Source organism: Haliotis rufescens, unplaced genomic scaffold (assembly GCF_023055435.1).
Source record: "Haliotis rufescens isolate VD_foot unplaced genomic scaffold, xgHalRufe1.0.p SCAF_10, whole genome shotgun sequence".
Lineage (NCBI taxonomy): Eukaryota > Metazoa > Mollusca > Gastropoda > Lepetellida > Haliotidae > Haliotis > Haliotis rufescens.
In genome coordinates this window covers 10,610,415-10,632,764 of record NW_025963780.1, presented here as the reverse complement: position 1 = coordinate 10,632,764, position 22,350 = coordinate 10,610,415, and the positions used below count along the sequence as shown (strand labels likewise).

The 22,350-nt window shown below is 40.8% G+C and overlaps 2 protein-coding genes across 5 annotated transcripts in view; one reads left to right on the top strand and one right to left on the bottom strand.

Annotated features, from left to right (window-relative positions):
- Window positions 1-4,194: 4,194 nt before the first annotated feature.
- On the top strand, window positions 4,195-12,779 carry LOC124145330. 2 transcript variants are annotated; one of them, XM_046515047.2, is made up of 2 exons: window positions 4,195-4,365; window positions 11,028-12,779. In XM_046515047.2, exon 2 carries the CDS (start codon window positions 11,143-11,145, stop codon window positions 11,680-11,682), a length of 540 nt encoding a protein of 179 aa, XP_046371003.2. In that variant the 5' UTR covers window positions 4,195-4,365; window positions 11,028-11,142; the 3' UTR covers window positions 11,683-12,779. The 2 variants fall into 2 exon arrangements, with proteins under 2 accessions (XP_046371003.2, XP_046371004.2); XM_046515048.2 differs by having other exon boundaries at window positions 4,195-4,422.
- Window positions 12,780-13,344: 565 nt separating this feature from the next.
- LOC124145329 (coiled-coil domain-containing protein 34-like) overlaps window positions 13,345-22,350 on the bottom strand; it is a 48,337-nt gene continuing 39,331 nt past the window's right edge. For all 3 annotated transcript variants that reach the window (XM_046515045.2, XM_046515044.2, XM_046515046.2), the window contains one exon: window positions 13,345-15,945. In XM_046515045.2, coding sequence (XP_046371001.1) covers window positions 15,800-15,945 — 146 coding nt within the window. In that variant the 3' untranslated portion in view covers window positions 13,345-15,799. The remainder of the gene's footprint in view (window positions 15,946-22,350) is intronic.

The following is a 22,350-nucleotide window of genomic DNA, read 5'->3' as shown; positions in this document are numbered from 1 at the left end:
TAGTACAATGTGATGGCATCCTCGGTAACTGCCACCATGCATACACCGATACACTGCATTGTCAGCAATAAAGAAGGAAACTACATATGGCTAAAAAAAATGCTCTTTTAATATGATCGGTTTTTATTCGTCAACTTTTGGCTTGACTCGAAAACCAGAAGACAATCAAATTAGCCAGCAAATGTATCACCAAATCGCTGTCTCAAATACTAACCATATGAAACAAATAGAATTAGTACCATCCGATTTTATAAATTTGGCACGCCATTGTCCCACGAGACAAACCTAAGGGAAAACTTCATTCTCTGATCCGCGGGGCATAACAAAATAATGTCCTGGATATGTTGTTTGTGTACCCAAAGATGTTTGGTTCCCTCTTTCAGCGATGACTGAAAACAAAATCTGTCTAAAAAACAACTCCTACGGACTTCTGTGCTAATTGTTGTTGTGGACTTGTGCATGTGTTGTTTGTTTGTTTGGTCGTATTTACTGTTTTTTTATGGACGTGAATCAAACTTGCTGGGACTGGTAAGTTGCCCATCCTTTTCATCACATTTCCAGCAATACCGCGTGGGCACTGGAGGTAAGTATAGGTTTCTTGTTTAGTTAAGGCCACACAGTAGCAATATTCCAGCCGAATGACGGCGGTCTGATAATAACCGAGTCTGGACCAGACAATCCAGGGACCATATTATGAGCAAAGATCCCCGCCGTCCGGTGCATCAACCAGGTCACCGAGCCTGACCCACGGGCCCTTGTGTCGTTGCTTATAGAGCACAAGATCGATACATCCGGCTGCGACACCCCCGAGACCGCACTACCATAGCCACGTCTACAACCACACAGATCCCTGGGGTACGCAGAATATCAGATCAAACGGTACGCAACAGACTGAGGGAGGCTGGACTTTTTGCACGAAGACCTGTTCGACGTCATGTATTGACCCCACGTCATCTGGTGGACCGTCTGCTTTGGTGCCAACAGAGGGTTAGATGGACACGTGCAAGGTGGAGAAATGTACTGTTTACTGACGAGTTCCGTTTCCTACTCACACGTGCTGATGGGCGCGCACGTGTCTACAGACATCGGGGTGAATGTTACGCCCCCAAATATGTGCGGCAGGTTGTCCCATTTGGCGTCGGGAGTGTCATGGTATGGGCCGGAAATCATCACGGTGGCAGGACGCCTCTCGTGCATGTGGCAGGTGCATTGACAGGTGTGCGTTACAGAGACTTGATCCTACAGCCTTACGTTCTTCCTCACGTCAACGTTCATGGCGGACAGTTCCAGCAGGACAACGCTCGACCGCATATTGCACGTGTTTGTCAGGACATCTTACAGCACAACAACATCCAGACATAACCTTGGCCAGCCCCGTCACCAGATCTGTCCCCGATTGAGCATCTGTGGGACGAGTTGAATCGACGCGTTCGCAGAAGGAATCCACCGCCCCAAACACTTCCGGCGCTTCTTGATGCACGTCAGCATGAATGGCAGCACATCCAACAGCGTGTTATTGACAACTTGATTGCATCTATTATTGGAAGTATTGTACTCAATACATGCAAACTGTTAAGGGTGTAATATACTGAACAACAAAGGTTCCTGTGCCATTGAATAAGATTTAATACAAACTTATGTTTTTTACCAAATCTGAAACAATTTCGGTTTGCAATAAATACAAGATTCCTGTAAGTGTTCAAATGGTTTAGTTTGCCATCCTGACTTAAGAAAATGCGTGAGTTCATAACAATACATGAACATGCCAAAATGTCAATTTACAAATCAATAGCGTGTGTGTCCACCTCTGGTTGCAATACAAGCAAAACATCTTCGTCTCATGAAATGGACCATGCGTCGCACAAAGTCCTGTGGGATATCTGTCCATATCTGCTGGAGTATGTTTCGAAGTTCCTGGAGTGTCTGTGGAACACGTGGTTGACGTCGAATGCGCCGACCCATCTCATCCCACATGTGCTCGATTGGTGAGAGATCAGGGGAGCGTGCCGGCCAGGGGATGACATTCTCGTTGTTTTGTTGAAGAGAATCCTGAACAAGTCGAGCAATATGAGGCCGGGCCATGTTGAAAGGTAATGCCTGGGCCACGACGACGCAAAAACGGTAGAACAACAGGGCCGATGATCTCGTCGCGGTAGCGCTGTCCATTGGGATTACCTTCTACCACTATCAAACGGGTCCTCTGTCTTGCTGTAATCCCACCCCATACCATAACGCTGCCGCCCCCGAACCGATCTTCTTCCATGACACAATGATTGACGTAACGTTCACCTCGACGTCGGTACACTCGAATCCGTCCATCGCTGTGGCTGAGGTGAAAACGAGACTCGTCAGTGAATAGAACATGTCCTCACTGCATGGCCGTCCAGTGTAGACGCTGTCTGCACCACTGTAGACGTGCTTGACGGTGGTTTCCTGTCAAAATGGGACGTCTGGCGGGTCTTCTGGCGACAATGCGTGCACATCTGAGGCTACGACGTACGGTTTGTGAAGATATTCGTCGAAGGCCAGGGATGCTTCTTTCAGTCACTGTTGCTGGCTGGAATCGATTTCGTAGGTTTGTTGTTCGAATCCAGTTGTCTTGTCGATTATTTGTTACGCGTGGCCTGCCACTCCGAGGATGGTCTTCGACTGCATTCGTCTGTTGCCAACGTTGCCATAAATACCAAATGGTGTTTCTGTGGACGTTACATTGTCTTGCAACAACACGTTGACTTGGTCCTGCTTCAAGCATACCAATGGCTCGCAGACGCTCATTTTCGGACAGGCGTGGCATTTCGTAATGAATAATTGCGTAATTTTGTTGTGTTTCTGAGTGGTTGTTGTCAGCACGATGCTAAACAATGCATATGGAATCCCGTTAATGCACATGTTTTTATACCCATTCTTCGGTGGTGAAATGCATGGGGCTTGCATAAAAGTCAACTTTTGCATGGAATGCATTCTTTTCTGTAGCAGTTGCGTTTTTGTGACTTGATTCCATACATGTACTACACTATTGAAAACAAGACTTTACTTGTTTGAAAATACACTAAAATATTGGTGTCACAGGAACTTTTGTTGTTGAGTATATATATACATTAGCAGTGTTCACTGTTCAGCCAACCTTCGGAAGAGCCGTACTTATGGTGGTCAGGCACGGTGACTTGGACAATCTCGTGTAAATCGTACTGCGACGGTGTATGTATTATGATATGCCAGATATTAACAGCGTTATAACATTAAATATTAGTGTTGCCTATTCTAAAATAATCATGTCTTTGATATGCATTTTGAAGTTAGAAGAACACGAAGGCATGTGGGAGCGACGTTTGTCGTGCTGATACTTGTTCATAATTTTTCTTCTGATTTTTCGTTCGGGTAATTTAACCTTTGTTAAAAATAAATTACTCGTTCACACTGCATGCATGTAACGAGGCGTGTTTTATATCAATTATATAGCACAAAGAATATTCGATTCATGATGCCGGATCGCTAAGACAAGTACTGTGATATGTTAGTGATAAATAATGGCTGTTTCTTGCAAATGTACCCTTTGTATGACAGTAGAAGTTGGAACTCAATGAGGTAGTGAGTTGCCATAGTGCCAGCATTAAATAGAATAGACGCCAGGTCAACGGCTTGCGCGATATAAAGGCCCGGACGTCTGGACGTCTAATAGAGTGGGTATGTTGTTTTATACACGTGTTGAAATGACGAGTGTACAGGTATACTTGTGCTTCGTCACTGACACGGGTGTATAGCGGTAAGTGAGCTGAATAGTGTTTCGAGACCAGTGTTATTTATGCATGTGTTTCTGCTTACTAACGTCAGTGATACCAGAAACACTGTGAGCTGCATCCGATACTCACTGCAAACATGGATAATGTTAAGATTCGTTTGCTTTTAAGAAACACGCAATTAAATTTTTTGTTATTAATTCAAAATAATCTATTTTGACGCGTATATATTTACAAATATGTTTGTACTTGTAAATTTCATAGCTTACATTAGACCTACAGCTTTAACTAAATGTTAATTAAAAACAATACACTGTATCCTGGAAATCATCTTCCCGGGCGGGGCAAGGGCGTCTACTGAACTTTGATGTAAGCTAGTAAACACACTTGCATCGGGAAGATGGAAAAAAGTAAACACTCGCGTTTGTTCGCCGGAAACGGAAAAACGAAAGCGAAAGTAGTAAAATTGACAACTGTCTGAAGAAAAGCGCAGCATGCTATGAAACTGAAGGGGTATATACCATGACGTCTCGTAGTAACAGCGTGTGTAGTCAGTACACTGTGTTGTAAACCACTGTCTGGTACTGACGACATCTCACTGTCAACACGGAAGGAGGGGGCGGCACAGGTGAACGTTTGTCGTCATCATTTGGAATCCTGGTCTGATTCGAGTGTATGTGATGTGGTGAGTGTATGTGATGTGGTGAGTGTATGTGATGTGGTGAGTGTATGTGATGTGGTGAGTGTATGTGATGTGGTGAGTGTATGTGATGTGGTGAGTGTATGTTGTGATGTGGTGAGTGTATGCTGTGATGTGGTGAGTGTATGTTGTGATGTGGTGAGTGTATGTGATGTGGTGAGTGTATGTTGTGATGTGGTGAGTGTATGTTGTGATGTGGTGAGTGTATGTGATGTGGTGAGTGTATGTGATGTGGTGAGTGTATGTGATGTGGTGAGTGTATGTGATGTGGTGAGTGTATGTGATGTGGTGAGTGTATGTGATGTGGTGAGTGTATGTTGTGATGTGGTGAGTGTATGTGATGTGGTGAGTGTATGTGATGTGGTGAGTGTATGTGATGTGGTGAGTGTATGTGATGTGGTGAGTGTATGTTGTGATGTGGTGAGTGTATGCTGTGATGTGGTGAGTGTATGTTGTGATGTGGTGAGTGTATGTGATGTGGTGAGTGTATGTTGTGATGTGGTGAGTGTATGTTGTGATGTGGTGAGTGTATGTGATGTGGTGAGTGTATGTGATGTGGTGAGTGTATGTGATGTGGTGAGTGTATGTGATGTGGTGAGTGTATGTGATGTGGTGAGTGTATGTTGTGATGTGGTGAGTGTATGTGATGTGGTGAGTGTATGTGATGTGGTGAGTGTATGTGATGTGGTGAGTGTATGTGATGTGGTGAGTGTATGTGATGTGGTGAGTGTATGTGATGTGGTGAGTGTATGTTGTGATGTGGTGAGTGTATGCTGTGATGTGGTGAGTGTATGTGATGTGGTGAGTGTATGTGATGTGGTGAGTGTATGTTGTGATGTGGTGAGTGTATGTGATGTGGTGAGTGTATGTGATGTGGTGAGTGTATGTGATGTGGTGAGTGTATGTGATGTGGTGAGTGTATGTGATGTGGTGAGTGTATGTTGTGATGTGGTGAGTGTATGCTGTGATGTGGTGAGTGTATGTGATGTGGTGAGTGTATGTGATGTGGTGAGTGTATGTTGTGATGTGGTGAGTGTATGTGATGTGGTGAGTGTATGTTGTGATGTGGTGAGTGTATGTGATGTGGTGAGTGTATGTTGTGATGTGGTGAGTGTATGCTGTGATGTGGTGAGTGTATGTGATGTGGTGAGTGTATGTTGTGATGTGGTGAGTGTATGTTGTGATGTGGTAAGTGTATGTGATGTGGTGAGTGTATGTGATGTGGTGAGTGTATGTGATGTGGTGAGTGTATGTGATATGGTGAGTGTATGTTGTGATGTGGTGAGTGTATGTTGTGATGTGGTGAGTGTATGTGATGTGGTGAGTGTATGTGATGTGGTGAGTGTATGTGATGTGGTGAGTGTATGTGATGTGGTGAGTGTATGTGATGTGGTGAGTGTATGTGATGTGGTGAGTGTATGTTGTGATGTGGTGAGTGTATGTGATGTGGTGAGTGTATGTTGTGATGTGGTGAGTGTATGTTGTGATGTGGTGAGTGTATGTGATGTGGTGAGTGTATGTGATGTGGTGAGTGTATGTGATGTGGTGAGTGTATGTGATGTGGTGAGTGTATGTGATGTGGTGAGTGTATGTGATGTGGTGAGTGTATGTGATGTGGTGAGTGTATGTGATGTGGTGAGTGTATGTTGTGATGTGGTGAGTGTATGTGATGTGGTGAGTGTATGTGATGTGGTGAGTGTATGTGATGTGGTGAGTGTATGTGATGTGGTGAGTGTATGTGATGTGGTGAGTGTATGTGATGTGGTGAGTGTATGTTGTGATGTGGTGAGTGTATGTGATGTGGTGAGTGTATGTTGTGATGTGGTGAGTGTATGTTGTGATGTGGTGAGTGTATGTGATGTGGTGAGCGTATGTTGTGATGTGGTGAGTGTATGTTGTGATGTGGTGAGTGTATGTGATGTGGTGAGTGTATGTTGTGATGTGGTGAGTGTATGTGATGTGGTGAGTGTATGTGATGTGGTGAGTGTATGTGATGTGGTGAGTGTATGTTGTGATGTGGTGAGTGTATGTGATGTGGTGAGTGTATGTTGTGATGTGGTGAGTGTATGTTGTGATGTGGTGAGTGTATGTGATGTGGTGAGTGTATGTTGTGATGTGGTGAGTGTATGTGATGTGGTGAGCGTATGTTGTGATGTGGTGAGTGTATGTTGTGATGTGGTGAGTGTATGTGATGTGGTGAGTGTATGTTGTGATGTGGTGAGTGTATGTGATGTGGTGAGTGTATGTTGTGATGTGGTGAGTGTATGTGATGTGGTGAGCGTATGTTGTGATGTGGTGAGTGTATGTTGTGATGTGGTGAGTGTATGTGATGTGGTGAGTGTATGTTGTGATGTGGTGAGTGTATGTTGTGATGTGGTGAGTGTATGTGATGTGGTGAGTGTATGTTGTGATGTGGTGAGTGTACGTTGTGATGTGGTGAGTGTATGTGATGTGGTGAGTGTATGTGATGTGGTGAGTGTATGTTGTAATGTGGTGAGTGTATGTTGTGATGTGGTGAGTGTATGTTGTGATGTGGTGAGTGTATGCTGTGATGTGGTGAGTGTATGTGATGTGGTGAGTGTATGTTGTGATGTGGTGAGTGTATGTGATGTGGTGAGTGTATGTTGTGATGTGGTGAGTGTATGTGATGTGGTGAGTGTATGTTGTGATGTGGTGAGTGTATATTGTGATGTGGTGAGTGTATGTTGTGATGTGGTGAGTGTATGTTGTGATGTGGTGAGTGTACGTTGTGATGTGGTGAGTGTATGCTGTGATGTGGTGAGTGTATGTTGTGATGTGGTAAGTGTATATTGTGATGTGGTAAGTGTATATTGTGATGTGGTGAGTGTATGTTGTGATGTGGTGAGTGTATGTTGTGATGTGGTAAGTGTATATTGTGATGTGGTGAGTGTATGTTGTGATGTGGTAAGTGTATATTGTGATGTGGTGAGTGTATGTTGTGATGTGGTAAGTGTATGTTGTGATGTGGTGAGTGTATGTTGTGATGTGGTGAGTGTATATTGTGATGTGGTGAGTGTATGTTGTGATGTGGTAAGTGTATGTTGTGATGTGGTGAGTGTATGTTGTGATGTGGTGAGTGTATGTTGTGATGTGGTGAGTGTACGTTGTGATTTGGTGCATATATGTTGTGATGTGGTGAGTGTATGTTGTGATGTGGTGAGTGTATGTTGTGATGTGGTAAGTGTATGTTGTGATGTGGTGAGTGTATGTTGTGATATGGTGAGCGTATGTTGTGATGTGGTGAGTGTATGTTGTGATGTGGTGAGTGTATGCTGTGATGTGAGTGTACGTTGTGATGTGGTGAGTGTACGTTGTGATGTGGTGAGTGTATGTTGTGATGTGGTGAGTGTACGTTGTGATGTGGTGAGTGTATGTTGTGATGTGGTGAGTGTATGCTGTGATGTGGTGAGTGTATGTTGTGATGTGGTGAGTGTATGTTGTGATGTGGTGAGTGTATGCTGTGATGTGGTGAGTGTACGTTGTGATGTGGTGAGTGTACGTTGTGATGTGGTGAGTGTACGTTGTGATGTGGTGAGTGTATGTTGTGATGTGGTGAGTGTATGTTGTGATGTGGTGAGTGTACGTTGTGATGTGGTGAGTGTATGTTGTGATGTGGTGAGTGTATGTTGTGATGTGGTGAGTGTATGTTGTGATGTGGTGAGTGTATGTTGTGATGTGGTGAGTGTATGTTGTGATGTGGTGAGTGTATGCTGTGATGTGGTGAGTGTATGTTGTGATGTGGTGAGTGTATGTTGTGATGTGGTGAGTGTACGTTGTGATGTGGTGAGTGTATGTTGTGATGTGGTGAGTGTATGCTGTGATGTGGTGAGTGTATGTTGTGATGTGGTGAGTGTATGTTGTGATGTGGTGAGTGTATGTTGTGATGTGGTGAGTGTATGTTGTGATGTGGTGAGTGTACGTTGTGATTTGGTGCATATATGTTGTGATGTGGTGAGTGTATGTTGTGATGCGGTGAGTGTATGTTGTGATGTGGTAAGTGTATGTTGTGATGTGGTGAGTGTATGTTGTGATGTGGTGAGTGTACGTTGTGATGTGGTGAGTGTATGTTGTGATGTGGTGAGTGTATGTTGTGATGTGGTGAGTGTATGTTGTGTTGTGATGTGGTGAGTGTATGTTGTGATGTGGTGAGTGTATGCTGTGATGTGGTGAGTGTATGTTGTGATATGATGAGCGTATGCTGTGATGTGGTGAGTGTATGTTGTGATGTGGTGAGTGTATGTTGTGATGTGGTGAGTGTATGTTGTGATGTGGTGAGTGTACGTTGTGATGTGGTGAGTGTATGTTGTGATGTGGTGAGTGTATGTTGTGATGTGGTGAGTGTATGCTGTGATGTGGTGAGTGTATGTGATGTGGTGAGTGTATGCTGTGATGTGGTGAGTGTACGTTGTGATGTGGTGAGTGTATGTTGTGATGTGGTGAGTGTATGTTGTGATGTGGTGAGTGTATGTTGTGATGTGGACAGTGTATGTTGTGATGTGGTGAGTGTATGTTGTGATGTGGTGAGTGTATGTTGTGATGTGGACAGTGTATGTTGTGATGTGGTGAGTGTATGTTGTGATGTGGACAGTGTATGTTGTGATGTGGACAGTGTATGTTGTGATGTGGTGAGTGTATGTTGTGATGTGGTGAGTGTATGTTGTGATGTGGACAGTGTATGTTGTGATGTGGACAGTGTATGTTGTGATGTGGACAGTGTATGTTGTGATGTGGACAGTGTATGTTGTGATGTGGTGAGTGTATGTTGTGATGTGGTGAGTGTATGTTGTGATGTGGTGAGTGTATGTTGTGATGTGGTGAGTGTATGCTGTGATGTGGTGAGTGTATGTTGTGATATGATGAGCGTATGCTGTGATGTGGTGAGTGTATGTTGTGATGTGGTGAGTGTATGTTGTGATGTGGTGAGTGTATGTTGTGATGTGGTGAGTGTATGTTGTGATGTGGTGAGTGTATGCTGTGATGTGGTGAGTGTATGTTGTGATGTGGTGAGTGTACGTTGTGATGTGGTGAGTGTATGTTGTGATGTGGTGAGTGTATGTTGTGATGTGGTGAGTGTACGTTGTGATGTGGTGAGGGTATGTGATGTGGTGAGTGTATGCTGTGATGTGGTGAGTGTATGTTGTGATGTGGTGAGTGTATGTTGTGATGTGGTGAGTGTATGTTGTGATGTGGTGAGTGTATGCTGTGATGTGGTGAGTGTATGTGATGTGGTGAGTGTATGCTGTGATGTGGTGAGTGTACGTTGTGATGTGGTGAGTGTATGTTGTGATGTGGTGAGTGTATGTTGTGATGTGGTGAGTGTATGTTGTGATGTGGTGAGTGTATGTTGTGATGTGGACAGTGTATGTTGTGATGTGGTGAGTGTATGTTGTGATGTGGACAGTGTATGTTGTGATGTGGTGAGTGTATGTTGTGATGTGGACAGTGTATGTTGTGATGTGGACAGTGTATGTTGTGATGTGGTGAGTGTATGTTGTGATGTGGTGAGTGTATGTTGTGATGTGGACAGTGTATGTTGTGATGTGGACAGTGTATGTTGTGATGTGGACAGTGTATGTTGTGATGTGGACAGTGTATGTTGTGATGTGGTGAGTGTATGTTGTGATGTGGTGAGTGTATGTTGTGATGTGGTGAGTGTATGTTGTGATGTGGTGAGTGTATGCTGTGATGTGGTGAGTGTATGTTGTGATATGATGAGCGTATGCTGTGATGTGGTGAGTGTATGTTGTGATGTGGTGAGTGTATGTTGTGATGTGGTGAGTGTATGTTGTGATGTGGTGAGTGTATGTTGTGATGTGGTGAGTGTATGCTGTGATGTGGTGAGTGTATGTTGTGATGTGGTGAGTGTATGTTGTGATGTGGTGAGTGTATGGTGAGTGTATGTTGTGATGTGGTGAGTGTATGCTGTGATGTGGTGAGTGTATGTTGTGATGTGGTGAGTGTATGTTGTGATGTGGTGAGTGTATGTTGTGATGTGGACAGTGTATGTTGTGATGTGGTGAGTGTATGTTGTGATGTGGACAGTGTATGTTGTGATGTGGTGAGTGTATGTTGTGATGTGGTGAGTGTATGTTGTGATGTGGACAGTGTATGTATAATGTTACTTGATAGTATAGGATATGAACGGTCTGGTGTGTTCATATGTCATGTCAGGTAATGGTGTGTTAAATTACTGTTGATAAGATCTGCATGGTGTTTGATGCAGTGAATTATGTTGTGTGTGAAGGTGGGATGTTATTGAGTGTCATAGTATAACATGATGACCGAATGATATAATGTGACATATTGTTATGGTGTATTTGATTATGTGACTGATATTTAATACAAATTGGGTTGTCCAAATGACACTTTTCCAGAATGTATTGTCACTGGAGAAGGGTCTCGAGGCAGTGACACGTCAGGAAGTACACCAACTTGGCATCTGTTTTGATGAAATGTCCTGACTTACATTGTGGTTCTCTTAATTTTTGATTGAAATATTCCCTGCAAATGTCTCATAAAATTAACATGATATAATGACCAAAATATTCAAGTGTACTATTTTTCTTCAGCTCTAGCAGTGTTGAAGAGTTTGTTGTGGGGTGAGATGCCATCACACAGCCACTCCATCAAACAACTCCAACAGTGTCTACATAACGGTGTGTGAGTGCTTTTGTCTGTCATCAAATGACATTTGATGTTAAATTGCCCAGAAACCTACAAGAACACTTCCAGAAGTCAAAAATAAGACTGACAGTAAGGTATACAACCATGTCATCCAACAGAGGTAGAGCTAATACAAGCAGTAAGAAGTCCCAGTCCAGGAAGGATGGAAAGAGCAAACAAGCACCTGGTGGTAACAAGGGAGGAAGTGTAGGTAACCAAAACAGGAGTGGACTGTACACCTGTGAGGCATGTAACACAGGATACCTCCGAGGTCTTGCTTCTCTACACCTCCATCAGCGCCGTCTGTGTCCTGTTCTCACTCGATCCAACCTGTTTTACTGTGATCAGTGCGGACATGGGATCTTCAGAGGTGAGAGCAGCCTTGACCTCCATAAGCGGAGACTGTGTACCAAGGTTCCCAAAGTGGTCTTCACACAGGCAGTAGAAGATGCAGGAGGTGCAGCATATGTGGAGGGAGAGGAAGATGAAGAAGAGGGGGTAGAGGAGGAAGAGGGGGTAGAAGAGGAAGAGGAGGAAAGTGATGATGAGCACACATTTTGAAGAATAGGATGAACCTGGGAAAAGAGGAAGACTTCAAGGGTCAAGAGGAGTTGAACATAACTGACTGTCATGTTGCATTTTACATGTTCAAATCTTGGTTAGAATAGGTCTTCAGCAACCCATGCTTGTCCTAAGAGGCGACTAGCAGAGTCAATATTCATCACGTGACAGGTCCATACTGATTATGTGATGAGGCAATATTCGAGGTCAGGGTCAGTCACACGATTTGGGGGTCTACATTGAAATGTATTGTTGCGTCACGTGGTATGTATTAACCAATGGAATTCTTAATAGTGTTATAACAAACACACACACGACCTCATCTCAGGGCCTGTGGCCTCCGTCCGGTCAGACCACCTCAGGTGTCATGTCCTTGGGTCCTTGTTTTCACATATTGGCCTCATCAAGAGTAATTATTTGTTTAGTATAAATATGTTTATCACATCTCCATGTCAGAATGAAGAGATCCAATTGGTCTGTGTGATCTTGATAAAATAGTATGTATCTCGCCTGTGAGGGAAATAAATTTCTGAGCGGGAGAATAAATCCCTTATACTCGGCTACGAGGAAAACAGGCTATACCTGGATTTTTCCGAGTCAATGAAAGTCACGTAACATAGCACAAGTGAACCTCAGCTCACTTTGACAGCTGTTTTCTATCAATTTTGAATGTGTTTTAATTCTCTCACAATAGCAGATAAAAACAGATGGTAAGATAAATTCGTTGTAGCAGTATCACGAGGGGTACATGGGGTTACATGCCTCCCTTACCCCATGCACCCCTTGTGATCCTGCCCGTGACTGCAGCAACTTATAATGCATTATGTTTTGATGCATCTTTCAACATATGAATAGGATTTGTATGTAATATTATACTGATGGCTGTTCTGGCCTAACAACCGAAATCTATGATTGTTTTGTGTAATATATGCTTAGATAAAGTGACGCTCATGGTATACAGTAAATGCCAAATGTAATAAAGTAATGGTATGATTGTTTCATTATAGATTCTTATCATTGTATATCAGTACATATATCTGGTGCTGGGATCTTCATATCCCCAATTGGAGAACGGAATAAATCCAATGAAGCCCCAACAAGTATTCGTTGTTCTTCAACCTAGACGGAATACCTCTGTTCTCTGTAATGCCACTTAGATTTGTTTGTTTCTTGTTTAACACCACACTCAGCAGAATGATGTCGGTCTGTAAACAATCGAGTCTGGACCAGACAATCCAGTGACTGTTATCATGAGCATCTATCTACGCAATTGGGATACAATGACATGCATAAACCTAGTCAGCAAGCCTGACCACCCTACCCCGTTAGTCGCCTCTCAGGCAAGCATGGGTTGCTGAAGACCTATTCTACCCCAGATCTTCAAGGGTGTGAAGCCACTTAGACAAGTATTTAAGTAGTATCAGTTTAACATGCCTAATGGGTGTAATAAGCCCAGGGTAATGCAGGCCCTAGATGTTTGCCACTTTGTTGAAATTCATGGTCCAGGTTGAATATAGGATTCAAACTCATGATCATCGGATTCTGGCATAACTAAGGGATGCAACTCTGCACAACAAATTTTAACCTCGCAGCCTTATGTTGTAGTGGGGTGGTCACTTGAGAACTCCCAAAATGTCATCACCAATATATAACACAACACGATTTCTGTTTAGCTATTTATTTTTCATCCTCAGACCACATACAATTACACATATCACAGACAGTGCTTTGTAACAAGGCTAAATTACACACACACATGATGGAAAACATGTACCCCTTGTGTACTATATTCTCTAACACTACACTGCTGTAGGCACAATAATCCATAGAAAATTATATATAAACTTCAAATTTGGTCATGTAATTACCATGGGCATACATATTCAAGTTTTTTATTCTCTGTTTTAAAACACATGCCAAAAACATTTCTACGACTCTAGACATCAAGGATAATAATACCTCCATTAAGGATAATACACATACTGCCTTTTGAATATACTTCATGTTTCATGGCCATTTGCAGTGAAAATGTGAACCAAATCGCAAAATTCCAACCAATCCAGTGACTGCCTTGATGAAGCAAGAAACACACAAGATTAAAATTCTGCCCGATTAAATAATAGCTTTCAGAAGCAGTGGTTGAAAGTTATTTAAACATGGCAGCTATGTAGATTATTTCCAGCTGATGACTCAGTGAAACATGTAAACACCTATAGTACTTGCATGTTTCTCTCATTTGTCTGACTTGAGCTGATGCAGAATTGTCCCGATGCAGAATTGTCCCGATGCTGATCCCATACTGCATTAGCTCTCCTCATTGTTCCAGTGTTCGCTCATGCATAGGTTTGGCTATAGGTAGCTGCACGGAGCTACATATCTGTCAACTCTCAAGCACTTGGAGTGAGATTCATGCTTGTTCAACAATACACACGCTCTCACACAATTCCACTGTAATCTCATGCCAAATCACTCAATACATCTTTTAGGAACACTGCTTGAATTTTGTGCCAAATGCCTTGCTTCTCATTGCAACTGTCATAGCACTTGAAAATGTGCGTAAATCTATATTTTAACCATTATCTACAGTTTGGAAAATGTCAGTAAACAATTAAGTTAATTAAACCATGGCATGTATTTAAGATATATTCTTTCAATTTGTCAGCCTTAAATAAATAAAATAACACCCCAAATAATAAAACAAAATCTGATACTATCAGCAATATTTTATGAGGGCTTCAATTATGTGAATTATCTCCCTTTAAGTACATAAGACTGAAGTCACTGATGCCCCACGCATCATAGCTGTTAAGATCAATATTAACATACATTTTCCTATGCAATTGCATAGGCAGAGCCAGAGTGTGTCTGATATATGCAGCTGGGTGGAGGGTTTTCTGTGTGATATATACAGATCTTGAGAACAATAAGATATCAACAAAATGGACGGAATATGCCAACATACATATGTCGTGACTCAACACAAAACAGTTGTAATCAGGAGCATGTTTTCTACAAACTACAAGCATCTAGTAAGTGCACATAATGACTAACTTCTCATACCATCAAAGCTTTGTATATTCCTGCTTGGGCTGGGACAGGTAACTCGGGTACTCGGGTCGGGTGGGTGCTGAGAAGGACCCGGGTACCCACAGGACTACCTGGACCCGTGGTTAATCACGTGATATATTGTTTCATGAGAAAAATTCACTATAAACCTACATGGTTACATGACAATTTTGAGTCTCTAATGTTCGATTTCTTCATGACTATGTACACATTCCTTCTGACTTATATATAGCTAAAACTTCAGTCAACTTCAGTGTATGCATGACCACATCATTTTATATCTAGATACATTCTGCCAGGGCTACTGTCAAACTATTCCAAATCGGACATTTTGTACCTATCACTTGACACCAACAGCGGGTACCCGGGTAGGGTTGGGTAATAGAGGTGTGGGTACCCGTGTAGTAAATTTGGAATCGTCCCAGCCCCAATTCCTGCTTTTAACAATTACCAGTGGCATATTTGGAGGTGTACAATCACCACCATTGTGTCTGATTTGAGTGTTCCCAACTCATAACTCATACTTCTCATGTAAGATTTGTAATATGAATCAAGATGAAGTCACAAACAGGCCACACAAGGCTTACTCAAGAGTTTGTTTAAATTCCTTTTGCAATACAATCCAGTTTCAAGCTACAAACTAAAGACACGTAACACCCACACAAAAATGTCCATGTGGAAATCAGTTTCACCTTAAATCAGTTACATTATATATTATTTGTTACTGTCAAATGAAGAGAAAAAAGAGAATGAGAAAAAAAAAAATGAAGATTAATTGGTCTGCCCTGATAATAAAACTTAAAATGTAATTAGCTTCTTGGTATGATATTTCCGAAAGGCGAAATGGGGTCTCCTAAGATATTACTACTTGAGTCCTCCCCTTCTGCATCATATGATAACCAGTAGCTGTGTGATCAGAGGTTAATATATTCTTTCCCAGTGACCTGACAAATCACAAATAAATACCTACCGGTATTGTCTCATGTCGCTAACAATTAAACAAATTAAATTAACATAAATAAATACTTCTGCACCCGAATAAAATCAACCCTTAATAGTACTTATTCGGATTCCATACATATTTCTTTGGTTTTGGCCTCTTTGGCTTTTCATTCTTCACTCGAGGTATGTGTATGGGTTGCCATGGTTGTGGATTGTAGAAAGATGGCGTTGGGTAGGCTGCAGAGTCATGGTAACCTGAAACAGAGATGGTCAACTTTATTCCAGGCATAAGGAAAGGATGGATGGGAAAAGGATGGTTAGGGTTACATAACAGGACAAGGGAATTAGCGACAGAATCATGGCTTGTTCTAAACTTGCTACATCCGAAAAACTATCTTGGAAATGCTAGCAAAATATTCAGTCATAAAATCCTGTCGGTCTCATGAAACTAGAATCCGATATTTGACTCCAGTATGCTACCTTACTGCTTGAAGATCAGGTGAACTGTTTATCAGTCAATCAGTGTCAAGTGCTTTGGGATACATGTATTTAATACATCGAGGTCCTTTTTGATCGCCATGGCATCTACACCCAAAAGGCTGAACTATCAAGGGTATATTGGTATTCTGTGGTGGTTTTCATTTGCTAAGACCGAAATTTCCAAATCAGGTGGTAAGAAAGCTGACATCTGATTGGATGACAACCATGAATCCTTACATTCAATTCAATGTTTTCAAAGGTTTCACTTGGTGTGACCGGTTATTGAGGTGTCATCAGTTCTTCATGCAGAGAACTATCATATGGGAGTAAAAGATCTCACTTTAATGAGACAAAGGATTCAGTTTGGCGCTTGTCTGTGTATACAAAATATAATAATTATGTTGAACAGTTTATAAGAAATGCAAACAAATAAGAACTAAAAATCCAGACTTACAAAGGGCACTTTCAGCATATGATACTGGTTTAACATTTACGTCCCAAAGCACACCTGCCATTTTTAAATTTTTAACCTACAGCCTGTTCAACTGAATGAGACATGGCAGAGACAAGACATGGAGGAGGGACATTTGAAACAATATTGAAAAAGAAAACTTGATACAATATAATGCCTTCCTTGAATTGAATAAAAGCTGGGTCAAGGGATATATAATCCAAGGCATCTTTAAAAATACTGGATATTTATCATAAATAGACTCCGAAATCACCATATATTTCACACTAAACAAAAACATAAAAAAAATGAACAAACCGACAATGCATGTATTTCTAATTCAATCAGAAATAAGTCTCTTAATCGAAAATTATTATTGCCAATGATTCAAAGAGAATCTTATAATGATATTACTTTAGAATATCACGATTCACAATACATCAATAAAATTCTCAAACGATACTATACACTATTCACACTTACCTGTACCACTTCATATTTTAATTCGAATTCCATTCATTCATATTTGATTAATATAATTTAGGGTGCACATCTAGGGTATTTAGCAAACAGGGAATTTGCTGTATTATTTGATAAAAAAACCAACTTATGTTGACACTCTAGTTTTATCTGAAATATAGTTTGACAAAAATGAGCAATTTTCATTTCATAGACCAGATATTCAATTTGATTAAAGCCTTTTTAATGGCGTTTATGCCCTTTGTAACATAAAAATTCATACAGAATTGTCGCTAATTAGTAAAAAGTATCACGATATGAATCATATCGGGAGATAGTCGTATTGAAACATTCCTCATAAATGTAGCCTCAGCAGAGACTTAAAGTTCAACAACTGCTATTGACTCTCATCAAAGACACCCTGGTGAGGTGCAAAATTCACTGTTTCATAAGTGCTCCATCATGAGAACAGAATCCACCCAACTTATATACGAGATGAGCGCCAAGTTGGGCCTGTCATCATGAGAACAGAATCAGCTGGCAACAGCTGCAATACAGACATTATCTACCCAACTTATATACAAGATGAGCGCCAGGTTGGGCCTGTCGTCATTAGTTACAATGTTGACAGCAGTTGTGGCAAATAAGAGAGACGATATGCAATGCCTCAGAACAATGATACAATGAAATCTCCTTAGTATGCTGACATGGGAAATGTGTTGTCACCTCAGGGCAAATTCAATATCTGAAATAAAGGTTTTCACTAAACAGTCAGAATTATCAATAAAATAACAGCATTTAGCTCCTAGTAGAATTTCATTGATAACACTAAATGCAATTGAATTACCAAGGACTCCGACTCACATATAATGAATAAGTTCCATGTGGTCATTACATTGTCGACCAAATTCATTAAGTTATAATCAAGCATCCACTAATGATTCAACTGCACCTAAGGAGATTCCTTGGCTAATGAAGCATATTGATTGACACACAATTGCACTGTTGCAATTGTCAGTCTGAAAGAAACGGTCAACAGGATGCTTCAAGATGCTGTTGTTATGGTGATCTAGGGATATCTGGGTAGAGTAAACTGTTACCATGGTTGTCAGTCAACAAAGATGACATCCATCAGTCATTCAGGCATCTATCTGGGAGGGTTGTGACACTTTATACTGTGAGTAGTTCAAGAGACACACGGTGCCTAGTGAGTGAACTGTTACCATCATCGTGGAGAGTTGACATCATATGGGAGGGTTGCGACACTTTATACTGTGAGTAGTTCAAGAGACACACGGTGCCTAGTGAGTGAACTGTTACCATCATCGTGGAGAGTTGACATCATATGGGAGGGTTGCGACACTTTATACTGTGAGTAGTTCAAGAGACACACGGTGCCTAGTGAGTGAACTGTTACCATCATCGTGGAGAGTTGACATCATATGGGAGGGTTGTGACACTTTATACTGTGAGTAGTTCAAGAGACACACGGCGCCTAGTGAGTGAACTGTTACCATCATCGTGGAGAGTTGACATCTATCTGGGAGGGTTGCGACACTTTATACTGTGAGTACTTCAAGAGACACACGGTGCCTAGTGAGTGAACTGTTACCATCATCGTGGTAAGTATAAACAAGACTGTTATATTCCAGTGAATGTTGTTTAATACTGCTGTTTATTACTCATAGAGTTAGAAATAACTAAGTTAAAAAAAAATCATATGTGCACTAGGGCAAATATCACTTCACATGTACCACTGAAAAGTTAACGTAATCCAGACAGCATTGTGAATGTAGGAATGATGTCATACTAGAAACACTATCACAGCTGAAGATAGTTGAGGTCATTTGACAGTTGTGGTTTTCCGAGATGGTTGTCATGATCACTGTATTTTTGTGAAGGGGAGCTTAAAAGGATTAAAAAATGATGGGTAAAACGGAAATGATGAAACTCAGATGTTTGTCAAACTGAACTTACAAAACTTGTGTAAGAATTCATGTATTACCCTTGCTCTCGCTAGGGAAAGACAAGAATTCTGACACTCGTTTGTAAAGTCAGTATGACAGCCCCTCATGGTTTATTATCCCTGCAATGTTTTATTGTACGATAAACAACAATATCAACATTATGTACAGCCTTTTTAAGGATGTTGATGAAAAGTACATGCTTTAAAAATATTTACCCAAATTTTAATGAATTTTATGAACAGAAGGGTTAAGTTTGGTATTGTCGGTATATTCTCACAATCCTCAGTCGATCATCTGTACCTTTTCTCCTGATACCGCTTGTCAGATCTTGCCAGCTTTTGGATGCGATCGTTCGGCCACAATGTTTATCTCTGTAGTCCAGCTACATCTATGGGTAACAACTTACGAGACACTTGCCTCACAAACATAAAGTCGTCCAATATACGATGTCATCAAATTGCAAGCGCATATAGGAATCTCCAGAAATGACGTCATGATAGAACAATGATTCATCGTGAAATAAAACCATGCTTCGTTCTTTATTGTTCTTGAGATTTACCATGTAGCTATCTTATGTTAGGCCTAATTATACTGCAAATGATCTATGAGGTGTTCAGGTTATTTTTTTAGCAGACTCATATGTTTTGCCTAGATTGGTGGAGTACTGAATATAATCTTCATTCATTGCATGCCCAAGAATACTCCCTGTGTTCGATTCTTGGAACCTAGATGAGATACCTACACTTAATTTCATACTGAATTTTTGATTTTTTTAAGATAAATATGAATATACTTAAGTTCATCCCAGAAATTAGCTTGATATGTAGCGAGGTTAGGTCAACCTACTGTGCCTTCGCAGGACTTCCTGTCAATGTGGGGAAATCAACACTTTATTGATACAGTAAACACAGCACCAAACGTTGTTATTGGCTTTGTTGGCTAGGTTGACAACATACAGACAGAGCTGGTCTACCCCTAGATGTGACATCTACCAGAATAGTCTCATTCAAGGCCATAGAATAGTATCTAGGAAACACCAGCAATACAAATACATGTCAAAACAATTAAATAGCCCCGATAAAGTGCTAACTGTCTTCAATGCAAGAAATGGTATAACTTCAAGTTGACAGTGGAGGTACTTCAGCATGAAAACCTTTGTTCAGGTGAACTCAAGCGTGAGACAACGCATAGTAAATAATTCACGTTAACATGGCAGTTTTAACTGATTGAATGTCAAAATCTGTTTCATTCAGCAGTGTGAACAACTGATCACATAAGAAAAAAACATCACTAACGCTTCACTGACACAGAGAGAAAGCAGGTTTGCTGAGGGAACTGAGAGTCAACCATGACAGCAAAGTTTAGACATGTTCAATAATTAACTTGCATGTGATGTTCAGTATTTATGTGAGGTCAGGAGAAGCTTGTTGTCATGTTTCTATGACAACACACATGAGGACAGCATCATGGGAAAAAGTATCAGTGATTACTATGTGACTGAACCATCACGGTGAGTTGATTGTTTTAGACCACAACAAATTTTTAAGCACAAACATTGTTTTCCACTAAACATGCTAAATGTACAGTTTTTCTTTTGTATGGTACTTATCTATTATCTGTATTACTGGGTTTCAACACAACTTCAATTTTCTCCTTACAAATTGATATCCAATGTACAATAATGACATGACCTATGTAGGATGTATGTTTTCATCATGGTGTGATGTGAAGTTTGAATGGTAAATATGTCACCTTTTATTAATCATATTTTATTATATGATATTAGAAGATTTGGTGAGAACAAAATATTTACGAAGATGAATGATTCCTAATTTACTTAAGTTCATCCCAGAAATTAGCTTGATATGTAGCGAGGTTAGGTCAACCTACTGTGCCTTCGCAGGACTTCCTGTCAATGTGGGGAAATCAACACTTTATTGATACAGTAAACACAGCACCAAACGTTGTTATTGGCTTTGTTGGCTAGGTTGACAACATACAGACAGAGCTGGTCTACCCCTAGATGTGACATCTACCAGAATATTATCTGTATTACTGGGTTTCAACACAACTTCAATTTTCTCCTTACAAATTGATATCCAATGTACAATAATGACATGACCTATGTAGGATGTATGTTTTCATCATGGTGTGATGTGAAGTTTGAATGATAAATATGTCACCTTTTATTAATCATATTTTATTATATGATATTAGAAGATTTGGTGAGAACAAAATATTTACGAAGATGAATGATTCCTAATTTACTTAAGTTCATCCCAGAAATTAGCTTGATATGTAGCGAGGTTAGGTCAACCTACTGTGCCTTCGCAGGACTTCCTGTCAATGTGGGGAAATCAACACTTTATTGATACAGTAAACACAGCACCAAACGTTGTTATTGGCTTTGTTGGCTAGGTTGACAACATACAGACAGAGCTGGTCTACCCCTAGATGTGACATCTACCAGAATAGTCTCATTCAAGGCCATAGAATAGTATCTAGGAAACACCAGCAATACAAATACATGTCAAAACAATTAAATAGCCCCGATAAAGTGCTAACTGTCTTCAATGCAAGAAATGGTATAACTTCAAGTTGACAGTGGAGGTACTTCAGCATGAAAACCTTTGTTCAGGTGAACTCAAGCGTGAGACAACGCATAGTAAATAATTCACGTTAACATGGCAGTTTTAACTGATTGAATGTCAAAATCTGTTTCATTCAGCAGTGTGAACAACTGATCACATAAGAAAAAAACATCACTAACGCTTCACTGACACAGAGAGAAAGCAGGTTTGCTGAGGGAACTGAGAGTCAACCATGACAGCAAAGTTTAGACATGTTCAATAATTAACTTGCATGTGATGTTCAGTATTTATGTGAGGTCAGGAGAAGCTTGTTGTCATGTTTCTATGACAACACACATGAGGACAGCATCATGGGAAAAAGTATCAGTGATTACTATGTGACTGAACCATCACGGTGAGTTGATTGTTTTAGACCACAACAAATTTTTAAGCACAAACATTGTTTTCCACTAAACATGCTAAATGTACAGTTTTTCTTTTGTATGGTACTTATCTATTATCTGTATTACTGGGTTTCAACACAACTTCAATTTTCTCCTTACAAATTGATATCCAATGTACAATAATGACATGACCTATGTAGGATGTATGTTTTCATCATGGTGTGATGTGAAGTTTGAATGTACAGTGTGCCCATGTGTAAAGTGTGGCAGGCAGCTGTCCCTCACTGCGACTGCATGGGCTACGTATTTCCTCTGTGTCAAACCACCTC